Here is a 24,750-nt window from a genome sequence, read left to right as displayed (position 1 = left end):
AACAATAAACTCCTATCTGGTCAAGCCACTGAAATAGGTTTTCTAGTACATACAGCTAAATGCATTCCCTAACTACAAAAAAAAAAAAAAAAGGGAATTATGTTTTCTTAATGTGAGTCATGACTACATTAGGCATACAAATTTTTCTTGACTGCAGTCTGTATCTCAGTATGTTCTACCAGTATTTTGTGTCACTATTTTGTGTGACTCAAATTGATGAGTCTTTAATTTTCTTTGTCCAACTCCCAGAACTATGCCGTAAGTGGGTAAGCATGTAACAAAAAATTCTGATGATAATTTTGTATTAAACTAGACCACATAAGAATAGAGAATGGGCAACAGAAATTTATTTCCTTCTGCTCCAGAATGCAAGCCCTTGCTAATTCATCAGTAACTTGTGCTCTATAAAAATCCATATATAGGGCTTCCCTGGTGGCGCAGTGGTTGGGAGTCCGCCTGCTGATGCAGGGGACGCGGGTTCGTGCCCCAGTCCGGGAGGATCCCGCGTGCTGCGGAGCGGCTGGGCCCGTGAGCCATGGCCATTGAGCCTGCGCGTCCGGAGCCTGCGCTCCGCAACGGGAGAGGCCACAGCAGTGAGAGGCCCGCGTACCACAAAAAAAAAAAAAATCCATATATATACCTTGCTTCTAAACTTATTTATTACACATTGAATCTTTCCTGTTTTAAAATTACCACAACATATTTTATACACACACACACACACGCATGTATAAGTTATAGGCTTTACTACATATAAACTTACTTAAGAGCTTATCCCTATAATGCCTTACACCACCATGTGGACTCCCTAAAGGCAATCTGTAGAAATGTTTATCAATTATTTACTGTCTATTGCTCCAGGTACTATACAAAGCTCTGAAGATTCAAAGAAATAGTTCTCACTGTTGAAAAGCTTGTAGTTCACTAAAGAGAGAAACAGATAATTTCTAAATACTGATATAAATGTTACAGTAAAAGCCATTCAAAAGATGTTCCAGAATTGAAAAGGGTAATTTCTCCAGTCTGGAATTTCAGAGAAGGCTTGCTTCCTAAAGGAACTGAGATTAGGGCCAAACTTCAAAGAATGCATAGGAGTTAGCCAAGTGAAAAATGTTGGCAAGGGAAGGGCATCCCAGGCAGAGGGAAGACTATGGGCAGCATAAAGGAATGTAGTGGAGTGTGGGATGATGGTGGAGTAGAGGGAGAAGGTGTAGGTGGAGAGATGAACTTCAAAACAGATGATATTATTAGATGCAAGACAGATATTTAAATGACTGATTTTTTAAAAAGGTGATGGTAGATAGAGTATGGAGAGATAAGCACTTTCATACAACTGCTAGTAGCATGACTGCACAAAAGCATATGTCGGGGAAACAGCACGGTGTGTGTAGGGCATGTTGGCAATACAGACCAAGTCTTTAAGATGTGACTAATATTTAACCCAGCAAGTATACCTCTAGGAATAAGGACACGTGCCAGATATTGTATCAAGCTCTGTAGATAGATATAATTCTAGCCATTATAGAGCTTCCCAGCTTCATTATCTCACTGGGAAGATGCAAAATTAAATCAACAAGTATAATATCTGTCCTATAATTTGTATATTAAAGTACTAATAAAACACTCTAATAAGAGAAGTATTAGAGTTGGGAGGGGGACTATTAGAAGGAAAAAAGTGGAATATTCTGGGCTATTTCATTAGATAATGGTGAGAGATAATAAAGGTCTAAAGTAGGGCAGTGGTTCCAGTAAAGAGAAAGGCATGGATAAAAAAGTATTTAGGGGGCTTCCCTGGTGGTGCAGTGGTTGAGAGTCCGCCTGCTAATGCAGGGGACGCGGGTTCGTGTCCCAGTCCGGGAGGATCCCACATGCCGCGGAGCGGCTGGGCCCGTGAGCCATGGCCGCTGAGCCTGCGCGTCTGGAGCCTGTGCTCCACAACGGGAGAGGCCACAACAGTGAGAGGCCCGCGTACTGCAAAAAAAAAAAAGTATTTAGGGGCTTCCCTGGTGGCACAGTGGTTGAGAGTCCGCCTGCCGATGCAGGGGACACAGGTTCGTGTCCCAGTCCGGGAAGATCCCACATGCCGCGGAGCGGCTGGGCCCGTGAGCCATGGCCGCTGAGCCTGCACGTCCGGAGCCTGTGCTCCGCAATGGGAGAGGCCACAACAGTGAGAGGCCCGCGTATTGCAAAAAAGTTAGGATTTAAAAGAAAGCAGGATTTAAGTGGCTGAATACAGGGAACTTCAAAGTTTCTGGGATATAACTGAAAACAGCAAGACTGCCAGGGATATGAACAAAAGACAGGCAACAAGCATTTTTAAAGATTTTTTGAAGATACAGACTAAGGGACTCATTAAAACTAAATAACCCAGGGAATTCCCTGGCAGTCCAGTGGTTACGACTCCGTGCTTCCACTGCAGGGAACTGAGGTTTGATCCCTGGTCAGGGAACTAAGATCCCACAAGCTGTGTGGTGCAGCCAAAAAAACAAAAACAAAAACAAAAACTGAATAACCCAGTAAATTCACTCCTAGGTATATAATCAAGAGATATAAAAACATGTCCACACAAAAACTTGTACACAAATGCTCAAAGCAGCATTAGTCATAATAGCCAAAAAGCAGAGACAACCCAAATGTGTATCAACTGATGAATGGATAAACAAAATTTGGTATACCCACACAATGAAATATTATTTGGCAATAAAAAAGAATGAAGTACTGATACATGCTACAACGTGAATGAACCCTGAAAACATTACACTAAGTGAAAGAAGCCAATCCCAAAAGACCATATATTGTATGATTTCATTTATAAGAAACATTCAGAACTGGCAAGTACATAGAGATGGCAAGTAGATTAGTGACTGTCTTGGACTGGGGATGAGGAACGAGAATGGGGCATGATAGCTAATGGGTCAAGTGGTGTTTCTTTTTGGGGTGATGAAAATGTTCTTAAATTCGAATTGTGGTGGTAGTTGCACAATTCTGTGAATATACTAAAATACACTGAACTGTACGTTTTAAATGGGTGAATTATAGAGTATATGAATTATGGCTCAATAAAGCTGTTTTAAAAAGCAAACTATAGTTCAAAAAGTTCTTTTTTAAAAAAGGAAGGAAGGAAAAAAGGTTCAAAGGGGAAAAGTGAAAAGAAAAAACCTACACTGTCAGGGATGAGGGGGGGTACAACAAGAATAGGGAGACAGAAAATATTTATTTATTTATTTATTTATTTATTTTTTGAGGTATGTGGGCCTCTCACTGTTGTGGCCTCTCCCATTGCGGAGCACAGGCTCCGGACGCGCAGGCTCAACGGCCATGGCTCACGGGCCCAGCCGCTCCGCGGCATGTGGGATCTTCCCGGACCGGAGCACGAACCCGTGTCCCCTGCATCGGCAGGCGGACTCTCAACCACTGCGCCACCAGGGAAGCCCTATTTTTTATTTATTTTAATACAATAAATCTTTATTTCACCTCTGTTGTGTGCCACACACTAAATTTAGGTTCTACGGTCAAGGACCCAAACTCTAGTGAGATAAAACACAAGACAGAAAAAGGTATCTCTAGCTGCCTTTTTTGCTCTGGATGTCAGGAAGCTGAGAGACAAACCATATGTTCAAAGTAGCTTTAGATATTGAAGTTACAATATCACACCCTTGTCACACTTCAAAAATAATTCTGGGCAGATAAAGTTCAATGTTTACAAAAATGTCTGGAAAGAAAGACTGGAAAAAAATTTTAAAACACTAATATTGGTTTCTTTAAATGATGGGTTGACTTCTTTGTATTTTTCATAATAAACAGAATGAAAAATAAAGGGAGGGAGGGGAGTTAAATACACACACATATATATTTAAATATGAAAAGAAAACAATTATCAAACTTTTAGGGACTTCCCTGGTGGCACAGTGGTTAAGAATCCGCCAGCCAATGCAGGAGACTTGGGTTCGAGCCCTAGTCCGGGAAGATTCCACATGCCGTGGAGCAACTAAGCCCATGCGCCACAACTACGGAGCCCACACTCTAGAGCCCATGCTCCACAACAAAGAGTAGCCCCCACTCGCTGCAACTAGAGAAAAGCCCACGCACAGCAATGAAGACCCAATGCAGCCAAAAATAAATTATTAAAAAAAAAAAACTTCTATAAGGCATAGACCATAGAGATCTATGTTATGATTTTTTGAATTCATTAAAGAAATCACAAAAGAAAAGATCAATTCATTTGACATACAAAAATGAAAAGCTTCTGTATTAGAAAAAGCCAGTAAGAACTTGAGGAAGTTATTTTCAGCAAATGAATTTCTTTATTTAAAAAAAGAGCTCAGGCAAGTTCCTAAAAATATTATCATGCCAGTAGACAAATCAACTGGTATAATCTGTAAACAAGCAGAAGGAGGGCTTCCCTGGTGGCAGAGTGATTAAGAATCCATCTGCCAATGCAGGGCACATGGGTTCGAGCCCTGGTCCAGGAAGATCCCACATGTCCCGGAGCAAATAAGCCCGCGGTATGTGAGATCTACTGAGCCTGTGCTCTAGAGCCCGTAAGCCACAACTACTGAAGCCTGTGAGCCACAACTATTGAAGCCCATGCGCCTAGAGCCACTGCTCTGCAATAAGACAAGCCACCGCAATGAGAGGCTCACGCACCGCAGCGAAGAGTAGCCCCCGCTCACCACAACTAGAGAAAGCCAGCGCACAGCAACGAGACCCAATGCAGCCAAAAATAAATAAATTAAATTAATTAATTAATTTTAAAAAAAGAACCCGCCTGCCAATGCAGGGGACATGGGTTCAAGCCCTGGTCCAGGAAGATCCCACATGCCGTGGAGCAACTAAGCCTGTGTGCCACAACTACTGAGCCTGCGCTCTAGAGCCTGCAAGCCACAACTACTGAACCCGTGTCACAACTACTGAAGCCCGCGCACCTAGAGCCCGTGCTCCACAACAAGATAAGCCACCGCAATGAGAAGCCTGCGCACTGCAACAAACAGTTGCGCCTGCTCGCTGCAACTAGAGAAAGCCTGCACGCAGCAACAAAGATCCAATGCAACCAAAAATAAAAAATAATAAATAAACAAGCAGAAGGAAAAATATTCAACCTCACTAATAAGCAAAAACATAACTTATTTGGGGAAAGGTCAGAGTCCATAAAAATGCTCATCACTGAAAAAAAATCCAACTATGGAAAAAGTCATTTGAACAGACACTCATCAAATTATTTACAACAGCAATAGAAGAAATGAATTAAAATGTAAATAAACTGTTCAAGTAACCTGATGGACTACTAGGCAGTCAGTAAAATTTATGATTAATTAAAGTATAACAATTTAGACAATATGCTTATGCTATATTACCGAACAAACCAAGAAACACATTATATGCATACTAAGAAAAAAAGCTATGCTAAAGAAACACTGGGTTGGCCACAAAGTTCGTTTGGGTTTTTCCATAGGATGTTACAGAAAAACCAGAACGAACTTTGTGGCCAACCCAATACATACATTAAAATTTATATAAAGTAGAGCAAACATCAAATTGGTGACTGTAATGGGAAGTGCTATTAGTTTTGTTTTTCCCCTTTCTCCTTCTCATATTTTCTATAGTGTAATTATACAACTTTTATCATTAAAAACACCTACACAGTGAAAACAAAAATCAACCTATGCATCTCCCCACTTTTTGGTATATTAACAGTGTTTTACAGTGTTTTTTTTTTTTTTTTTTCCCCCAATATATTTGGCTGCGCCAGGTCTTTAGTTGCGGCATTCAGGATCTTCATTGCCACATTCGGGATCTTTTAGTTGCGGCATGTGAACTCTTAGTTTCAGCATGTGGGACCTAGTTCCCTGACCAGGAACTGAACCCAGGGCCCCTGCTTTGGGAGCATGGAGTCTTAGCCACTGGACCACCAGGGAAGTCCCTATTTTTTTTTTTTCCAAGTGGACCTGAAACTATCAATGTAGAACTGCTTTTTTTTTTTAAATTGGAGTTTAGTTGCTTTACAATATTGTGTTAGTTTCTACTGTACTGCAAAGTGAATCAGCTATACGTATACATATATCCCCTCTTTTTTGGATTTCCTTCCCATTTAGGTCACTGCAGAGCACTAAATAGAGTGCCTTGTGCTATACAGTAAGTTCTCATTAGTTATCTATTTTATACATAGTATCAATAGTGTACATATGTCAATCTCCATTACAGCGTTTTTTAAAAATTGGTTCTTCACATTGCAGAAACTGCAGTTTTCCGTAAGTACAGGGCAATTAGCACTATGATTGCAAAGGCTCTCACCAGTAGGTGTCGCTGTAACTAAGTGATAGGTGTTTTAAAAGCCCACCCTCCCAGGGAAGAGTGTTTAGGAGGAAGAAAAAAAGAGGGGAAAGGTGTGCAGTGTATGCACAAAGAATAAAATGCACAGTAATCTAACATTTTGTTTCTAACCACTGGATTTACCACTGAAAAAGGATAATCATATTGAAGTCTTCAAATTATACATAATTCCCATTAAAAATAGCTTGGGGGGCTTCCCTGGTGGCGCAGTGGTTGAGAGTCCGCCTGCCGATGCAGGGGACACGGGTTCGTGCCCCGGTCCGGGAAGATCCCACATGCCGCGGAGCGGCTGGGCCTGTGAGCCATGGCCGCTGAGCCTGCGCGTCCGGAGCCTGTGCTCCACAACGGGAGAGGCCACAACAGTGAGAGGCCCACATACAGCAAAAAAAAAAAAAAAAATAGCTTGGGGTTGATTAGTAATGCAGAAATAACTGTTCTGAATACACAGTGTACTTCTGAAAGGAGAAAGAAACTGTGGATAAAATTTCACGTTTTCAGAAAATTTCCTAGATAAAATATAGCAAGGAGATGCTGTTTGATGATAAAGCATGAAAGAATGCTGAAGCAAAGTAGAGATGTACATAGTAAAGATAAGTACCTCAAACTCAAGTATACTAGAGGCTTTCGCTAACAAGACCAAATTAATTTCTCTAGTACGGCCTGAAGAAAAATGAATAATAGTAGCCATCTATCATGTTCTCTGAATAACAGAACTAAAAAATATTTATAGTACTATTAACAGTAATGGAAACCAAAAAGGGGGTGAAAATATCCCAAATTCTACCATCACAACAAATTAACTATTATTATCCTTTTCATCTTCCCCTCAATTATTATTTATTTGCACAAATAAACTTTACATATTTATAATCATAATACAGTAACATTAAGCATAAAAATCTGAATTAATATTAAGAAGTAACTCTTCAGGGGACTTCCCTGGAGGTCCAGGGGTTAAGACTCTGCGCTTCCAATGCAGGGGTGCAGGTTCGATCCCTGGTTGGGGAACTAAAATTCCACATGCCACTCAGCGGGGCCAAAAAGAAAAAAAAAAAAAAGTAACTCTTCAGATCCATACCATCCTGAGATCCCTGAAGTGACAATGTAAATAGGCACTTACATATTGGGTACCTTTTAATGACAGGGCTCTCTAAATTTATGCCCACAGTGCAATCATATAATCTGATACAGTACAGCTGACATTTTTTTTCAGGAAGGTACCCTTTATTTATTTATTGAAATTTACTTACTTAACGTATATTTATTTTTGGCTGCGTTGGGTCTTCATTGCTGCATGCAGGCTTTCTCTAGTTGCGGCGAGCGTGGGCTACTCCTCGTTGCGGTGCATCAGCTTCTCATTGTGGTGGCTTCTCTTCTTGCAGAGTACAGGCTCTAGGCGCACGGGCTTCAGTAGTTGCGGCACACAGGCTCAGTAGTTGTGGCTCACGGGCTCTAGAGTGCAGGCTCAGTAGTTGTGGTGCACGGGCTTATTTGCTCCGCGGCATGTGAGATCTTCCCAAACCAGGGCTCGAACCTGCGTCCCCCGCACTGGCAGGCAGACTCCCAACCACTGCGCCACCAGGGAAGCCCCCAGCTGACACTTTAAACCTCCCAAGCATAAACTCCAAGGTAACTTTTTAATATGAGAACTAGACTTCCCCTTGTCTTAATTTGTCCAGTTTACTAGATAAATACTAAGCAGATACTCTATTTATATCTAGTGTTACAGAAACACATCACAGCTTTAAACTGTCAATGACAGTATGACAAAAGAATAAAAGATGGAAATGCTACTCCATGAAAATATACAGATGTTCATCTATGCATTTGTGAATCCCTTTTCCTAAACTGGTTTCCTTCGACTTTTGCTTAGTATGGCAATGAATAATTCAGATGTATGCATTTTATTTAACGTATTCTGAGTTTTCTGTTCTGTTCTTTTAATACTAATTATGTAATAAATGAATCAGCTAACATACTCTTGAGGACTTATTCTAAGAAAATGATTTAAAATGAGAAAACTGGACTTCCCTGGTGGGGCAGTGGTTAAGAATCCGCCTGCCAATGCAGGGGACACGGCTTTGAGCCCTGGTCCTGGAAGATCCCACATGCGGCAGAGCAGGTGAGCCCGCGTGCCACAACTACTGAAGCCCGTGTGCCTAGAGCCCGTGCTCCGCAACAAGAGAAGTGCAATGAGAAGCCTGTGCACCACAGTGAAGAGTAGCCCCCGCTAGCTGCAACTAGAGAAAAGCCCACGCGCAGCAATGAAGATGCAATGCAGCCATAAATAAATAAATAAATAAATAAAATGAGAAAATGATATGTTCTATTATATTCTATATTTAAAATACAGGAAATCTTGAAACTGCCTGAGTATTTGACAAAAGAGAAACTGTGGCAAACAACTTGATATAATATTACACAGTAATTTAAAATCACCTCTCTGAAAGTGAAATATAAAACAAGGATCCCTACTATTGTGACTCTTATTTAAAAAGACAAGAATGAAATGAGGTACAAATATTAAAAAGGAGTAGGTAAAATTATTTGTAGATGACATGACAGTATACCTGGAAAATAACTAAAAATCACTAAAGAAAGTCACTAAAAATTATTGAAAGCAATAAGATTGTAATACAGCCATTTTAAAATTAACACACAATAAGTCAATAGGTTTCCTATATACAAATAAGAGCCAGTTAGAAATAAAATGGAAGAAAAGATCCTATTTGCAATAGCAACGAAAACTATACAATACGAAGCTTAAACTTAGCAAAAAATGTGTAGGATCAATAAGAAAATAATGGAAGTATAGTATGAGTCAATCAAAATAAAAATTCCAAAAGAATTTATTAGGGGAACCTGACAAAATATGTCCAATTCATCTGAAAGAATAAGAGACTAATTAGGAAAAAAAATTTTAAGTAGTAATAAGGGAAAATATTAAAACTTTCATAAAGGAAGAGTTATTAAAACAAAGTGTCAGAAAAATAATAAAATTAAAACAGGTAACTCACAAGAGAAAACAAATGTAAATAATAAATGAAAATATATTGAACTCCCTAATAATCAGACAACACTAATTAAAGCAAGAATCTTTTTTTCCCACATCATACTGGCAAAAATTGACATCAATGGGAGTATAAATTGTTAGTTTTCTGAAATTCAGTTTAGCTGTAAACATCAAAACATTAAATGTATAAAACCTTTGACCCACTAATGCTTAAAAAAATTTTTTTGAGGTCAAATTAACATCACATACAATTACCTATTTAAAAGTGTACAATTCAGGGACTTCCCTGGTGGCGCAGTGGTTAAGAATCCGCCTGCCAATGCAGGGGACACGGGTTCGAGCCCTGGTCCGGGAAGATTCCACATACTGTGGAGCAACTAAGCCCACGTGCCACAACTACTGAGCCTGCACTCTAAAGCCCACATGCCACAACTAGTGAAGCCCACATGCCACAACTAGTGAAGCCCACATGCCTAGAGCCTGTGCTCAACAAGAGAAGCCACCGCAATGAGAAGCCCCAGCATGCCGCAACTAGAGAAAGCCTGTGTGCAGCAACGGAGACCCAATGCAGCCATAAATAAATAAATAAATAATTTAAAAAAAAATAAATAAATAAAAGTGTACAATTCAGTGGCATTTAGTGCATTCACGATGTTGTGCAACTACCACCTCCCTCTATTTTCAAAACTTTCATCACCCTAGAAAAGCCCCTCTGTCCATTAAGGAATCACTCTCCATTCTCCCCTCACCCCATCTTCTGGCAACCACTGTCTCTATGGGTTTTCCTATTCTAGATATTCCATACAAATGGAATCATACAATATGTGACCTTTTTTTGTCTGGCTTCTTTCACTTAGCAGAATGTTTTCCAGGTTCACTCACATTGTAGCATGTATCACTACTTCATTTCTTTTTATGGCTGAATAATATTTCATCAAATGGATATACCACTTTTGTTTATCCATTGGACATTTAGGTTGTTTCCACCTTTTGGCTATTATGAATAGTGCTGCTATAAACATCTGTGTACAAGTTTCTGTGTGGATGTACGTTTTCATTTCTCCTAGAAATATACCTAGAAGTAGAATTGCTCACTTACAAAATTTTAATCTAAAAAGTATAAACAACAATATTCATCAGAGCATTACTTATAACAGTGAAATTTTAGAAAAAAAAGTATATCAGTAGGGTTAAGCATAGCCTAGTACAAACATACTATGGAATTCCCATACAATCATTTAAAATGATGATGTAGATGTATATTTATTATTACTTATGGAAAATGTTTATGATATTCTATTCAGTAAATATGAGATTATGGAGAATTGTGAATAGTATGATTCTACGTCATAAAACAATATGCAGACTTCTTTGTAAATTGTACACAAAGGTAGAAAAAGATGTCTGGAAGGATGATCACCAAAATTTCAACAGTGATTTTCTTTGGAGAGTTAAAGTTCAATAAATTTTTACTTTACTTTCAGTATTATTTGCATTGTTTAATGTTTTTACCAATATCATTTAAACAGGTTACTTAAAAATATATTTAGGGAGTTACCTGGTGGCCTAGTGGTTAGGATTCTGGGCTTTCACTGCCTTGGCCTGGGTTCAATTCCTCGGGAACTGAGACCTCATAAGCCACGCAGCATGGTCAAAAAAATTAAAATTTTTTTTCCTATCCTCAAAGGTAAGTTTTCTAATTTTAGCTCTATAGATCTTTATAAAGTGAATGCTTTGAATTTTCCCATTTCCCACACTGAAACTGCAATTTACATAGCAGTGTGAGTAACCAGTGTTCTCCCTTTAGATCATTTATTCTGCACCCATATGTTTATGGTACCAAATATACTCTGTATAAAGAAAAACAGAGGTGGTTCCTGCCCTTCAGGCATTTAAGACCTAAAACACTGACATACCTAAAATTGTACAAAGAGCAGCTAACAAATGTCTTAGATATTTGTTTGTAGGTATTTGTACATCTATGAATTTACATCACCAGAAAGAACTGAGCAGCTATAATCATCTTGTTCTTAGATGAACAAAAGTCAAGAAATTCCAAAATCACTAAATTAAGTCGGTTCAGGCCTAACCAGTTTCTCAATTTTTTACTTTCCTTTTGCGATAGAAGATTAAAACAAGTGATTTTACACACACAACCATTACTTGATAAAACACACAGTTCAGCAGCAATTTAAAAAAATTTTAGGAGGGCAGACAAATCTTGTGAGCTTTAATAATATGTATAATGTACCATTTTGTGACCTGGGATATGGTAAAAGAATATCCATTGTATTATCCTTTACACCTGCCTAGATGTCTTAAATTATTTCACAATCATTTTTGAAGTGTTGAGTTTTTTCTCAGGGGGTGGGGGTGAGATAGGTGAGACAGGAATTAGCTGAGATTACAAAAGGAAGTAAAACAGTGATTGAGTAAAACCAAGTTGTAGAAAGGTAAAAGGAAAAAATAAAATTGTTTTAATGTACAGAAAGCCAAACAACTCTTAAGAAAACAGGGATAGAAAAAATGATTCATTGAAACAGAAATTGAGAAACCTAATTATCATTATATGAAGTGTCAACAAAGTGTTCATCAAGGAGAATGTTTTTCTAGCAAACAGTCTACACCAAGTTCATCACCAGGCCAACGAGAGATGAAGAAACAGAAAATCCACGGGTAATCCTAAAAACCCCTACTGTCAACTACTGTTTTTACTAGAATGGTTTATGAAAGAACAAAGCATACTGGTTGGAATTTACTTCCTTTGGCAGTTGTGGTAGTTCAATGACTACACCAATGGACAAGAAACATAATGGGTGAGAAAGAACGTGAAGGTCTAGACACAACAACTTGAAAGAGCTGCCTTCAACTAAGTAATTAAGATCCTACTTTTAAATGGATGGAAGACAGAACTTTTATTGAGAGGTGGGCACTAACATGTGTTGAGCACCTATTATGTGCTCTCACATGTTCTCTACCTCATTTAATCCTAATAATCCCACGGGGGTAAATATTAATACCAACTAACTCTCTTTTACAGATAAAGAAACCTCAGCTCATAGCGGATGAAGAACTTCCCCTAAGTCACATAGCCAGTAGGAAGCAAAGTTATGATTTGGATCCTAGTGTATCACTCCCCTGTCCATACTGAATATCTCATTCAGGACAAACTTTCTCTTTCTTTCACAAAGGATTTTCAATTACTGCTAGTTTCAGAGCTGGAGTTATTTCATCCAGCTAAACTGTTCAATCTTATACTACACAGGATGTGAGACTTGTTCATCTGCAAAAACAGTTTTTAAAACAAAAACAAACCGCAGTATTTTGGCTTTAAGATCCCACTTACAATCAGTCATCTATAACTTCCCATCCAGAAGAGTACTAACCAAGTAGAAAAACTTTTCCCAACAACTGTTCCCAATCTCCCAACAATTTTGTGGATTTTTATATTGTACTTTCAAAGAGTCATTTCATTTTCCCTCCTAACAGCAGCATAGCAAACAGGAAAAAAAAAAAAAAAGTACTCTTTAGCGAGTGCCTGTGTTTGTTCATAGTACCAACATCTCACGGGAGGCTGGGAATAGAAATGCGGGTGGTGTGGAGGTGGTATAAGAAAACAGGAGACATGACACAATATGACTCATTTATAAACAGAACCATTCATGTGCAGCAGTAGCTTTCATTTTCAGCCTCCATTTCAGGTTTCAGAAGGCAGCTGCACGGGCCTGATGGTCGTTTTGAACCAGAACTAGAAAAGCCTCAGAACTTGACTTCTGAACAGTTCATGTTTTCCAAACATAACCTTTATATTTTTGTTTCCTCTAGGTGCAATATTGTAGAGCATGCTGAGCACAATGCCAGGTATCTCCAAACCATCCACTCTACTGTGGTCCTGGGATACCTTGCTTTTATGAGGGGGTCTTCAGATGATGCAACATTAGTAGTCCTTCAGTAACATTCTCATTAAGAGAATCATTCTGGAGAATACTATCTATAATACTGAGGCTTTATGGAGCTAAACAAAATGAAAAGTTTGTTGTAAGTTTGATGCTTAGCTTTTTGGAAAGGGACCAGTTTCTTGGGTGGTACCACTTTTAAACAGCATCAAACTCCTTTGCAAGCAAAGCTATGATTAAAACCAAACAGTCCATGGAGTAAAAATTTTCAATACTAAGAAAGAAGTACGGAAAATGAAAGTGCCTATTTCACATAACCCCTATTACATGTGCCTATTTCTTAAAGTTTAAATGCCTATTTCTTAAATTTTTATGGTAAAACCCATCTAGATAATATAATATGATAATATTTTATAATGTCTCCATTCTGGTTATTGCAATAAAATTTTAAGACTTAAGTCAATTATTCATCAGAATGTTTTCAGAAATAAATCAAAGAACCATCAGTAATTTAAGTCTGGATGCATCTGAATTTCACATTTCAGTTAAAAATAGTACAATGTGGGGCCTCCCTGGTGGCGTAGTGGTTAAGAATCTGCCTGCCAATGCAGGGGACACGGGTTCGAGCCCTGGTCTGGGAAGATCCCACATGCCGCGGAGCAACTGGGCCCGTGAGCCACAACTACTGAGCCTGCGCGTCTGGAGCTTGTGCTCTGCAACAAGAGAGGCCGCGACAGTGAGAGGCCCGCGCACCACGATGAAGAGTGGCCCCCGCTCGCTGCAACTAGAGAAAGCCCTCGCACAGAAACGAAGACCCAACACAGCCATAAATAAAAATTAAAAAAAAAAAAATAGTACAATGTGGGGACTTCCCTGGTGGCGCAGTGGTTGAGAATCCACCTGCCAATGCAGGGGACACAGGTTCAAGCCCTGGTTCAGGAAGATCCCTCATGCCGCGGAGCAACTAAGCCAATGTGCTACAACTACCGAGCCTGCGCTCTAGAGCCTGCGTGCCACAACTACTGAAGCTCACATGCCTAAAGCCCGTGCTCCGCAACAAGAGAAGCCACCGCAATGAGAAGCCTGCACATCGCAACGAAGAGTAGCCCCCGCTCGGGCAACTAGAGAAAGCTCGCGTGTAGCAGCGAAGACCCAACACAGCCAAAATTAATAAATAAATAAAATAAATATAAAAAAGAAATGCATATGGGGCTTCCCTGGTGGCGCAGTGGTTGAGAGTCCACCTGCCGATGCAGGGGCTTCCCTGGTGGCGCAGTGGTTGAGAGTCCACCTGCCGATGCAGGGGACACGGGTTCGTGCCCCGGTCCGGGAAGATCCCATATGCCGCGGAGCGGCTGCGCCCGTGAGCCATGGCCGCTGGGCCTGCGCGTGCGGAGCCTGTGCTCCGCAACGGGAGAGGCCGCAACAGTGAGAGGCCCGCGTACTGCAAAAAAAAAAAAAAAACAAAAAGAAATGCATAATAAAAGACCCTTCACAATCCGGCCCCAATTTCCCTTTAAAAAAAAAAAAACCAACATTGTACCTGCTGTATTAAAAAAAATAATAAAATCAGGACTTCCCTGGTGGCACAGTGCTTAAGAATCCACCTGCCCATGCAGGGGACACGGGTTCGATCCCTGGTCTGGGAAGATCCCACATGCCACGGAACAACTAAACCCGTGCACCACAACTATTGAGCCTGTGCTCTAGGGCCCGTGAGCCACCACTACTAAGCCCGCGCACCTAGAGCCTGTGCTCCGCAACAAGAGAAGCCACTGCAATGAGAAGCTTGCGCACTGCAATGAAGAGTAGCCCGCTCTCGCCACAACTAGAGAAAGCCCGCGCACAGCAACAAAGACCCAATGCAGCCAAAAATAAATAAATAAAATAAATTTATTAAAATAAAATAAAATTAAAATAATAAAATTGAATTTTAAAAAAACATTGTATATCATGACAATTTTTTTTCCTTTTTTTTTTGCCATGCCGCACAGCTTGTAGAATATTAGTTCCCTGACCAGGAATCAAACCCGCGCCCCCTGCAGTGGAAGCTTGGAGTCCTAACCACTGGACCGCCAGGGAATTCCCTATCATGACAATTTTTCATGTGCAATCCTAAATGGTAATAATTCCTGTCTCAAATCTCAATCCTTGAGCTCCATTTCAAGCATCTTACATTACAAATATCCATATTTAAATAATGTAAAAGCAGCTGGATATCAGCTATAGTGTATTAATGATCTTGCTCCATTAGATTAGGAAATCTGGAAATAATCTTATAGGAAATCTGGAAATAATCTTATCTGGAAATAATCTTATAATCAGACAAAAAAGCTTAAAATGTAGTTCTAACTGAAAACATAGTATGGAAATGTAGTTTTTAAAAATCTTTGTTTATAGAAGCTAAAAGCAAAGCTACAAAATATATTTCCTCAAAAAATTAAAAACAGAATTACTTGGGAGTTCCCTGATGTTCCACTGGTTAGGACTTGGCGCTTTCACTGCCAGGGCCCAGGTTCAATCACTGGTCGCAGAACCGAGATCCCCGCAAGCCACATGGCACGGCCAGAAATAAATAAATAAATGAAAAAATTAAAAATTAAAAAAAATAGAATTACCATATGATCCAGCAATCCTACTTCTGGGTATATATCCAAAAGAACTGAAAGCGGGATCTCAGAGATATTTGCACACCCAAGTTCACAGCCACACTATTCACAATTGCCAAGAGGTCGAAGAAAGCCAAATGGCCATCACAGATGAACGGATAAAGAAAATGTAGTATATACATACAATGGAATATTATTCAGCATTAAAAAGGAAGGAAATCCTGTCACATGCTACAATATGCATGAGCTTACAAGACATTAAGCTAGATGAAATAAGCTTGTCGCAAAAAGACAAATACGCTATGATGCCACTTACATGAGATATCTAAAGTAGTCAAATTCATAGAAATACAAAGTAGAACCTACTTTGTATGGCTGCAAGGGGCTGGGAAGAGGGGGAAATAGGATTTTAATAGGTATAGATAGTGTTTCAGTTTTGTAAGATGAAAAAGTTTTGGAGATCTGTTGCATAACAATGTGAATATACTTAATATCACTGAACTGTACACTTAAAAATGGTTAAGGGCTTCCCTGGTGGCGCAGTTGTTGGGAGTCCGCCTGCCGATGCAGGGGACACGGGTTCGTGCCCCGGTCTGGGAAGATCCCACGTGCCGTGGAGCGGCTGGGCCCGTGAGCCATGGCCGCTGGGCCTGCACGTCCGGAGCCTGTGCTCCGCAACGGGAGAGACCACGACAGTGAGAGGCCCGCGTACCGCAAAAAAAAAAAAAAAAAAAAAAAAAATGGTTAAGATGGTACATTTTATGTTATGTGGTTTTTACCACAATTAAAAATAATTATTTAAAAATATCTATATTACTTTTCATATTTTTTCGTGTTAATCAATTTTTCCTAAAACTACATAAATGCTAGGGATTTAACAGCAACCAAGCAAAAATATCGTTAAGTACATCACAGTATATATACAAATCTCTTTCCTCTTTCCATGCATCATCTTTTACAAACTTGAGCCAAATTTATAAGTAAAAGTAAAAACAATTAAGTATTAAAGGACATGACAGCATTTTTATTTATTTATTTTTTAAAATAAATTTATTTTATTTTTGGCTGCGTTGGGTCTTTGTTGCTGTGCATGGGCTTTTCTCTAGTTGCAGTGAGCAGGGGCTACTCTTCATTGCGGTGCACAGGCTTCTCATTGCGGTGGCTTCTCTTGTTGTGGAGCAAGGGCTCTAGGCATGCAGGCTCAGTAGTTGTGTCTCGCGGGCTCTAGTGCACAGGCTCAGTAGTTGTGGCGCATGGGCTTAGTTGCTCCGCAGCATGTGGGATCTTCCCGGACCAGGGCTCGAACCCGTGACCCCTGCACTGGCAGGCGGATTCTTAACCACTGCGCCACCAGGGAAGTCCATGACAGCATTTTTAATTAAAAATAAATAACCTGACAATATATAACACAGTACAACAAGACTATAATATAAATCCAAAATACTGTGGGACCCTATTATTTAATATATTTTGTTGCAACTCTCAGGATTAGTTGTGTGAAAACTGGTCCCCCCCAACCCCGAAATGCACTAAGTGTAGGTAACTATAATGCAACAGCAACTGGAGCTCCAAGAAGGCCCGGGAACATATCTGTTTCAATGAATTCCAAGAGCCTAACACATCTGACACATAATAAATGCTCAATAAATTTTGCTAAAATTTGGACTTCCCTGGTGGCGCAGTAGTTAAGAATCCTCCTGCCATTGCAGGGGACACGGGTTCGAGCCCGGGTCCGGGAAGATCCCACATGCCGCGGAGCAACTAAGCCTGTGTGCCACAGCTACTGAGCCTGTGCTCTACAGCCCACGAGCCACAACTACTGAAGCCCATGCGCCTAAAGCCCATGCTCTGCAACAAGAGAAGCCACTGCAATGAGAAGCACATGCACCACAACGAAGAGTAGCCCCCCCCCCACCGTAACTAGAAAAAGCCCGCACGCAGCAACAAAGACCCAACGCAGCCAAAAATAAACAAATAAATTTATTTTAAAAAAAGAGAGAGTAGTAGTGTAGTGGAAACGATACTGATCTGAAGTCAGAAGACCTCTATCACTCTGTAGGGAACTAGATCCCGCGTACATGCTGCAACTAAAGATCCTGCACACCACCACAGAGATCCGTGCCGCAACTAAGACCGGGAGCAGCCAAATAAATAAACGAATATTTTTAAAATAAATAAATAATTAATTAAAATTAAAAAACACTGGAAGGAAAAGTATAAATTCAAATTACAGCCCAGATTTGCAACCAACTCTGAAGAAAAAAACTTTCTTCAGAAACTTTTTCAGGGTCTTTTAAGGGGCCCAATTCTTAAAACCTAGAATGTTATTAAGAATGTAGTCATAGTGTGGCATATACCTTTTAAACAATGCTTCAGAACACTGTATAATAATGCTAAATGTTACAGAAAGGGATAGGACTATTGTGATATCCCTTCTGTATGAAATATGAAAAATATGGCTGTTTTTCAATTAAACAGCAAATTGAAAAATTTCAACTAATTATTATCTATTAATGTTTACAGACACCCAATCAATAACTTACAAAGCGTTATGTAATAAAGCTTTTCTACAGATGTTCATCTTACATTTAAAACATTTTCAAGGAGGGAAAACAAAACAATCAGAAGCAAGGAATGAGCAGAACTAAATTTTTAGTGCCAACATTTATATGCTACTTTACAAAGTAGAACAATTAAAGGGAAAGGGAGATATGAGAACAGATACTAAATTTTTCTGAAACACTAGGCACCCCTGTGCTCCTTATTTAATTAAGAACTAAAATGGCCACATTACACAATGCAACAGGATTTAACAATGACGTCATTGACAGAAAGCCACTGGAATGAATAAATAGGAGCAATTGAATCAATCAAGGCACCTAGGTTTTAAAGGAGACCTTTTCTACTTAAACTGAACTCATTTAAAAAGCACTTAAAAAATCACACTAAGAATCAAATATAACATTAGATACAACAAATGATGCAGAAACATTTTATATTTGATAAAAGTATATTATTTTTAAATAGAAAATTCTCTTGTATGACCTTTTGCACTAGAATGTTAATTTTGAACACATTTAAATCCTCTAAACCTACTTATCACTAATGTTCAAATGAACTAGTCTAAAATACAACTCTCTTAACAAATTAGGTCTCAGCAATCTGACCCCAAGTTTAGCGACACTTGGCAAACCAACTCTGGTATCGCATTCAACTTAACTTCTAAGAGGAGACATTTTCCTGACCCCGATAAAACTGAGCAGATGTGAAATTTTTATTTTTAGTGCCTGAAATTTGCTTCTTGAGTGAATTATAGCCATCAGGGAAATGTGCTCTATTCTCTTGCCAAAGCCCACCCCTGCACTCTTTATTAGGCAGAACTCCCACAAAGTCATCCAAACTAAGTCTTTCAAAACCAGGCCCCTCCTCAACCTGGAGGAAGAGTTTTCTGGATTTAGCAGTGGCTGAGAAAAAATCTGAAGCTTTAGGCTTAAAAAAAAACACAAAAAAACCCCTAAGATCTATGAGTGTATGACTACAAAATGAAAGGGAAAAGGGTGCTGATAAAGGGGAAGGGGTGTTGATTTAAAAAAAAAGAAGCTGCTAACTTAAAAAACAACAAAAACTAAGAGCCCATAGATCATTTCACTGTCTGGAAACTAAACTCAGTTTACTGGGTGGTCTCTTCTTCACTACCACCCACCAGGGGCAGAGCTGTGAAAAACAGGAATACAGAGACGGTGGGCTTATTTGGTTCTGATTCTAAGTTTGTGCCTTTGCCTGTATATTCAAGCAAACGAACACAGTGAAAGTCAAAATGAGAGCTTAGAAGATTTTTAAACGTTACTTTTAAAAAATAATAAATGTGGGAATTCCCTGGCAGTCCAGTGGTTGGGACTCCTTGCCTTCACTGCTGGGGGGCGGGAGGTGGGGGTGGGGGGTGGGAGGGGGGAGGGGTTCCTTAGGTCCCTGGTTGGGTAACTAGGGATCCCACAAGCCGTGCAGTGTGGCCAAAAAAAAAAAAAGAAAAGTAAACATACTAAGCTGCAGTCTTCCACAACCATGTAATAATAATGTCTCACTTTGCAGAGTGCTATCTACCTACCTCTCTGTACCTTGTAGCTTACAACATGATTTCATATCCAAAGCTCTTTCCACTACATCATACTGCCAAGAGGTTGAGTTTTTCTAATAAAATAACTATATACCAGAAAAACCATATATCAGGAATAACTATATATGAGACACTTTGTAGCAGCCACACAACAGCTAAAGAGCACTAAGCTTCCAGGAAATGACTTTATTATCTTTCATTAAGGCTGAAGTCAGATCAATTGAAGGGGAAAAAAATGTTGCACAAGTATGACTAACCAGAAAGGAAGAAACATGTATCTTCAGAAACCACTATTAATAAAGCAATCTCAACTCTCACAAAATGGCCTTTAAGAGCCTCATTCTCTCCTTAGTGAATGTCAAACTGCTGCTACCTTACAAAAAGGCATGCATTTTCTAGAGCTCAGAGACCATCAATAACAGCTAAGTCAGTAGCCCTATCTTATGACATAGTAAATGGCAGACTTCCCCAGAGCATGATTTAGCAATGAAAGTGTCTCAGAACTGTTCCTTAGAGCTGAAGTTATAAACCGTTTAAAAATTGCAAGGATCCAAATTATTACTAACTAGAACAATCTCAGTTTTGCTTTCCTTTGAAGAGCAAAACTGCTGGATACAACAACCTAAGAGCAAAGAGAAAACAAACACCACACAGATTACCCAGAAAGTGTCTAATTTTTCAGGCTGTTGGGTTCAGTTTTTATTAAACTTTTCCCATTTCTACTCCCATAATTTTTAGCCTATAAAACACGTGCCAGCTCTAGAGCCTTAAATTTCAAAGAAACAAAAATATCTTTTCCGAAACATTTTAAACAGTCTAAAGGATTTCTCATGTTCCAAGTTAAAACTAACAGGTAATGAATGCCCCAGACTAGAACTAACAGCAAGCAGTCTCATCACTTAAGTGCTTCCCAGTATCTCAAAGTACTCATCTAGAAAATAAGGCAGTTGTATGAGATGATTTTCTCAGGTCCCTTCCAGCTCTAACTTTCTATTCCAAGATCTCCAATTCACTAAGAAAATTACTGTCTGTTAAGGCTCAAAATGTACTAATTTTAAACACACTACAAGACTGTAAGAAAGTAGGGAACTTGAGCAGACCTCCCCAGCACAGATTTTCCTGAACTGCAAGAGGCAGGAAATATGGTTGCCTATTTGTTGTCCTCTCTTACATAAGAACCAGTCTAAACGGAATGAGAACTCTATAATAAAAGTAAAGTTAATAAACCCACACATATTCCAACAGAAGTAGAAGTTCGGTGGTATTAAACTACTTCCCATCATAACTTGTATATATCATGCCAGAATATAAAAATGTGTATGTATCCTAATGTGCTTTATTAAAGATTAGCTCCATCACCATGGAATTTAAAATGATAAATTCTAAATAAACTTTCACTTTTTAAAATAAATGTTTTAAATTTCAAATTAACCAATACTAGTGAACATAGTTCAAAATAAATGACTGAATAGTAGCATCAACTGATTCAACATACATTCCAATATATACCTCTTCCCTGACGACTCTTTCCCCTTCAAAGTTCTCCTTATTCCCAACTCCTCTCAGCTCCACCTCCCCAACTCCATTCTGGGCCCCACTCCCCTTCTCGCCCCTCCCTTCTCAACCACACACTACTTTCAAAGCAGACTAGGAAGTGGCTCTCTAATCTAGGAAGTATCAGAATCACCTAGGAAGCCTAAGAAACAAAAAATAAATTAATTTTAAAAAAAAAGAATCACCTATGAAGCTTATTAAAAATACACATAAGTACTTTCAAGGTAAGTAGGAGTTGAAAAAATTAAACATTGCTTGCTCAGAGGGTACGCTCTTCTGGTTAACTAAAGATTAACCAGGGAACTTATTTTGTTGAAAGGTCCTTTGGAATCCATCACTTTTCCCTTGCTTACAGTTCATGAGAAGTATCTGATGATTTAATAACTGTCCTACAAATAGGTTAAGTTTATAATCAATTCCTATCCCGCAGGGGTGAGCCCTCAGGCCAAATAAAGCCCTCAGGCCAAATAAAGCCCTCAAGGTAAGAATGGTTTTATATTTTTAAAGTGTTGCAAAAACCAAACAAAAATTACATGTAACTGAAACCACACGTGGCCCACAAGGCCTAAAATATTTACTGTCTGGCCCTTTACAGAAAAAGTTTGCCGACCCTTGTTCCGCAGCACCAAAGGCACTGAAAGTACAGAGACCCCAGGGACACTGCTCAGAAGGGCTCCTTTCGCACCAGATTAACTGAGGAAAAAAAAAAAGGTTCCATTAAGTCAGTTCCAAATGACTTAGAATCACTGCTATTTCTCTAATTGACTTGCCCTCAAGAAAGTGTTACCCTCAAAAGGTTCTACTCCCTTCTTTAGACTCAATAGTTTCAGCTGGGATGCTAGGTAGCTCTGGAGATAAATACAAAAGATTTCAAGCCTTACCTGAGGCATTTGCTATAGCCAAGGGCAGGCTTGGAAGCTGGTGCACCTGGATTCCTGAAGCACCCAATGCACTGAGGTTAATGGTCTGGAGGCCAGGCATGGAGGAGAGTTGAGCAGCATTCACAGTGACTGTGCCGGCAGGGATGGAAGCAGCTGAGGCAATAGGTGTAAGGGTGGTACTGCTGCTGCTGGTCTGCCCCAAGGAAACACCCTGCATTGGGGCCAAGGTGATTGTCTGGGCCTGTGGGTTCTGAACTTGGAGGTTCTGCAGCTGAAGAGTCTGCCAACTGACCTGTCCATTGGGCCCCACTGTTGGTGTCCGGATGATGATAGGGCCAGAGTTTGGAACAGCCTGAAGCTGAAGGTTCTGGAGGGTTTCCTGGGAGATAGCTTGAGTTGTAAAGGTCTGCCCTGACAGTGGGGCTGCTTGGAGGGCCTGGAGGGCCTGTCCCCCTTGAACTAGTTGAGGCTGGATGAGAATTTGTTGTTGTTGCTGCGTCTGCTGGTTTTGCTCTCCCTCTTTTTGCTGACTTGCTTGCAGTGAGCCTCCAGATGTCTGGTTCTGCTGGATGTTCAGAGCATCAGATCCCTGCAGCCCACTGACCCTCTGCGGTGTCTGGCTTTGAGAGTTGGTCCCTGCTGATCCGCTGGTGGTAAAGTTCATAATTCCCATGTTGCTGGTGGTAGTAGTTGTTGAGTAGCTATTGGCATTGGTGAAAAAGGAGCTGGAACTGGCTTGTGATGATACCAAACTGGCAGAACTGATGGCAGTCCCTGAGGTGACAGGCTGTGAGCCACTCTCCTGGGACCCAGAGCTGCTGATCGTGACTGCCTGAGAGCTAGGAGTCAAAGTAGCTGCAGAAACGCTGTTGACAGGTAGCAAGGTAATATTCCCATTCAGAGCCACTGGTACATTGGTCACATACTGAGTCTGTCCTGAGAGTACATTATTAGCCAGGCCTTGGAGGGGGACAGCCTGCTGGAGTAGATTTGGCATAGCAGCAATGATGTTGCCTCCACTTCCTCGATTTGTGATGATCTGTTGGTTTGCACCTGGTATGATCTGTATCTGACCTGAACCATCCTGCTGCACTTGGGCCCCAGTGGCAGCAAACTGCAGCTGTTGCCCATCAACGGTCTGGAACTGTGGGATTACTTGATACTGAATATTAGGCATCACCCCAGGCAGTCCTGTCAGGACTTGCTGGTTCTGTAGGTTGGAGGTGGCAGCCACAACATACTGCCCACCAGAGACCGTGCGATTCTTGGAAGACTCACTGCCATTGTTGCCATTGGTACTGCTGCCACTCTGTTCCTTCGAGGTAGGGGTAGCCCCAGAGGAGGAAGAGATGATCTGCCAGCCATTGGCACCCTGGGAAAGTTGTGTGGCTGTGAGGTCAAGCTCACCTGTGCCCCCTGACTGGCTTGGGCCCTGTGAGTTGTTGCTGTTTTCATTGGGTGACTCAATTCTGCTGCAAGTTGCTGCCAGCAGGGCCAAAGGGGATGGCTGGGATTCCTGGCCAGGAATAAAGGAGAGGAAAGGAGTTACTTTAGTGACACCCATCTGCCAGCCCAGGGGGTAGTACACAAAATATAAACAGCAAAACAGTGCAAAGAAAAAAAAAAAAAAAAAAAGCTGACCTATCTATACTGCTGAAATTCTCATTTTGGGGGATCTCCAAGCTACTTATCTCTCTGTGCTTACTTCCCTATCTATAAAAGTTCAGCCCTTTCTTAAAAATTTTCCTATGAAAAGTAAGACAATCATCTACGAATATTCACATCCTCTCAACACCTTCCCCACTCTGTCCAGATCATCACTTACCTGCCCTCCTCCTCCTCCACTGCTGCTGCTACTGCCTGTGCTGCTGCTTCGAGCCTGAGAAAAGGCACCACCACCATTACCATTGCCCCCATTATTGCCACCAACTCCTTTTTCAATCTTCACCACAGCTGTCATTTCATCCATGGAGTGATCTTGGTCTAAAAAGAATTTGAAAATAACTTAAAGTTGGAGAAAGGAAAAGGGTAAAGTGAGGAAGGGTAAAGGAGGCTGTGATGAAACAGAAATGACTAACAGGAAGGTGAAAGGCGCCAGTATTAAGAAAAAAAAAAAAAGGATTGGGGGAGAAGGAACAGTTGTAGGACCAGTAGGATGTGAACTAGGCTAGGTGGTGCCAAAACTGGGCCTCAACTCCCCCTTGCACAAAATTAAACTCAGAAAACATTGAAAAGGTGTTTTTGATATAGGAAATGTGAAGGTCGGTGGGCATGTTGAAAAAGTTTAAAAGTATCCTGGGGGAAAAAAGGATAGGTAAGGCACAAAACAACATGTGGGTGGATGGAAAGCTTG

At 40.3% G+C, this 24,750-nt stretch overlaps 1 protein-coding gene across 2 annotated transcripts in view; it reads right to left on the bottom strand.

Moving 5' to 3' along the window:
• Positions 1-24,375, bottom strand: part of SP1 (Sp1 transcription factor) — a gene marked incomplete at its 3' end in the record, with an annotated part of 39,241 nt that extends 14,866 nt beyond the window's left edge. The window contains exons 1-2 of one of the 2 annotated variants that reach the window (XM_079715389.1): positions 24,223-24,375; positions 22,398-23,913 (exon numbers count right to left, since the gene is read on the bottom strand). In XM_079715389.1, coding sequence (XP_079571515.1) covers positions 22,398-23,913; positions 24,223-24,366 — 1,660 coding nt within the window. In that variant the 5' untranslated portion in view covers positions 24,367-24,375. The remainder of the gene's footprint in view (positions 1-22,397; positions 23,914-24,222) is intronic. The other variant, XM_079715390.1, reaches the window with a different exon arrangement.
• Positions 24,376-24,750: the final 375 nt, after the last annotated feature.

Source organism: Hyperoodon ampullatus, assembly GCF_949752795.1.
Source record: "Hyperoodon ampullatus genome assembly, chromosome: 11".
NCBI lineage: Eukaryota > Metazoa > Chordata > Mammalia > Artiodactyla > Ziphiidae > Hyperoodon > Hyperoodon ampullatus.
This window is presented reverse-complemented; position numbering and strand designations above follow the sequence as displayed.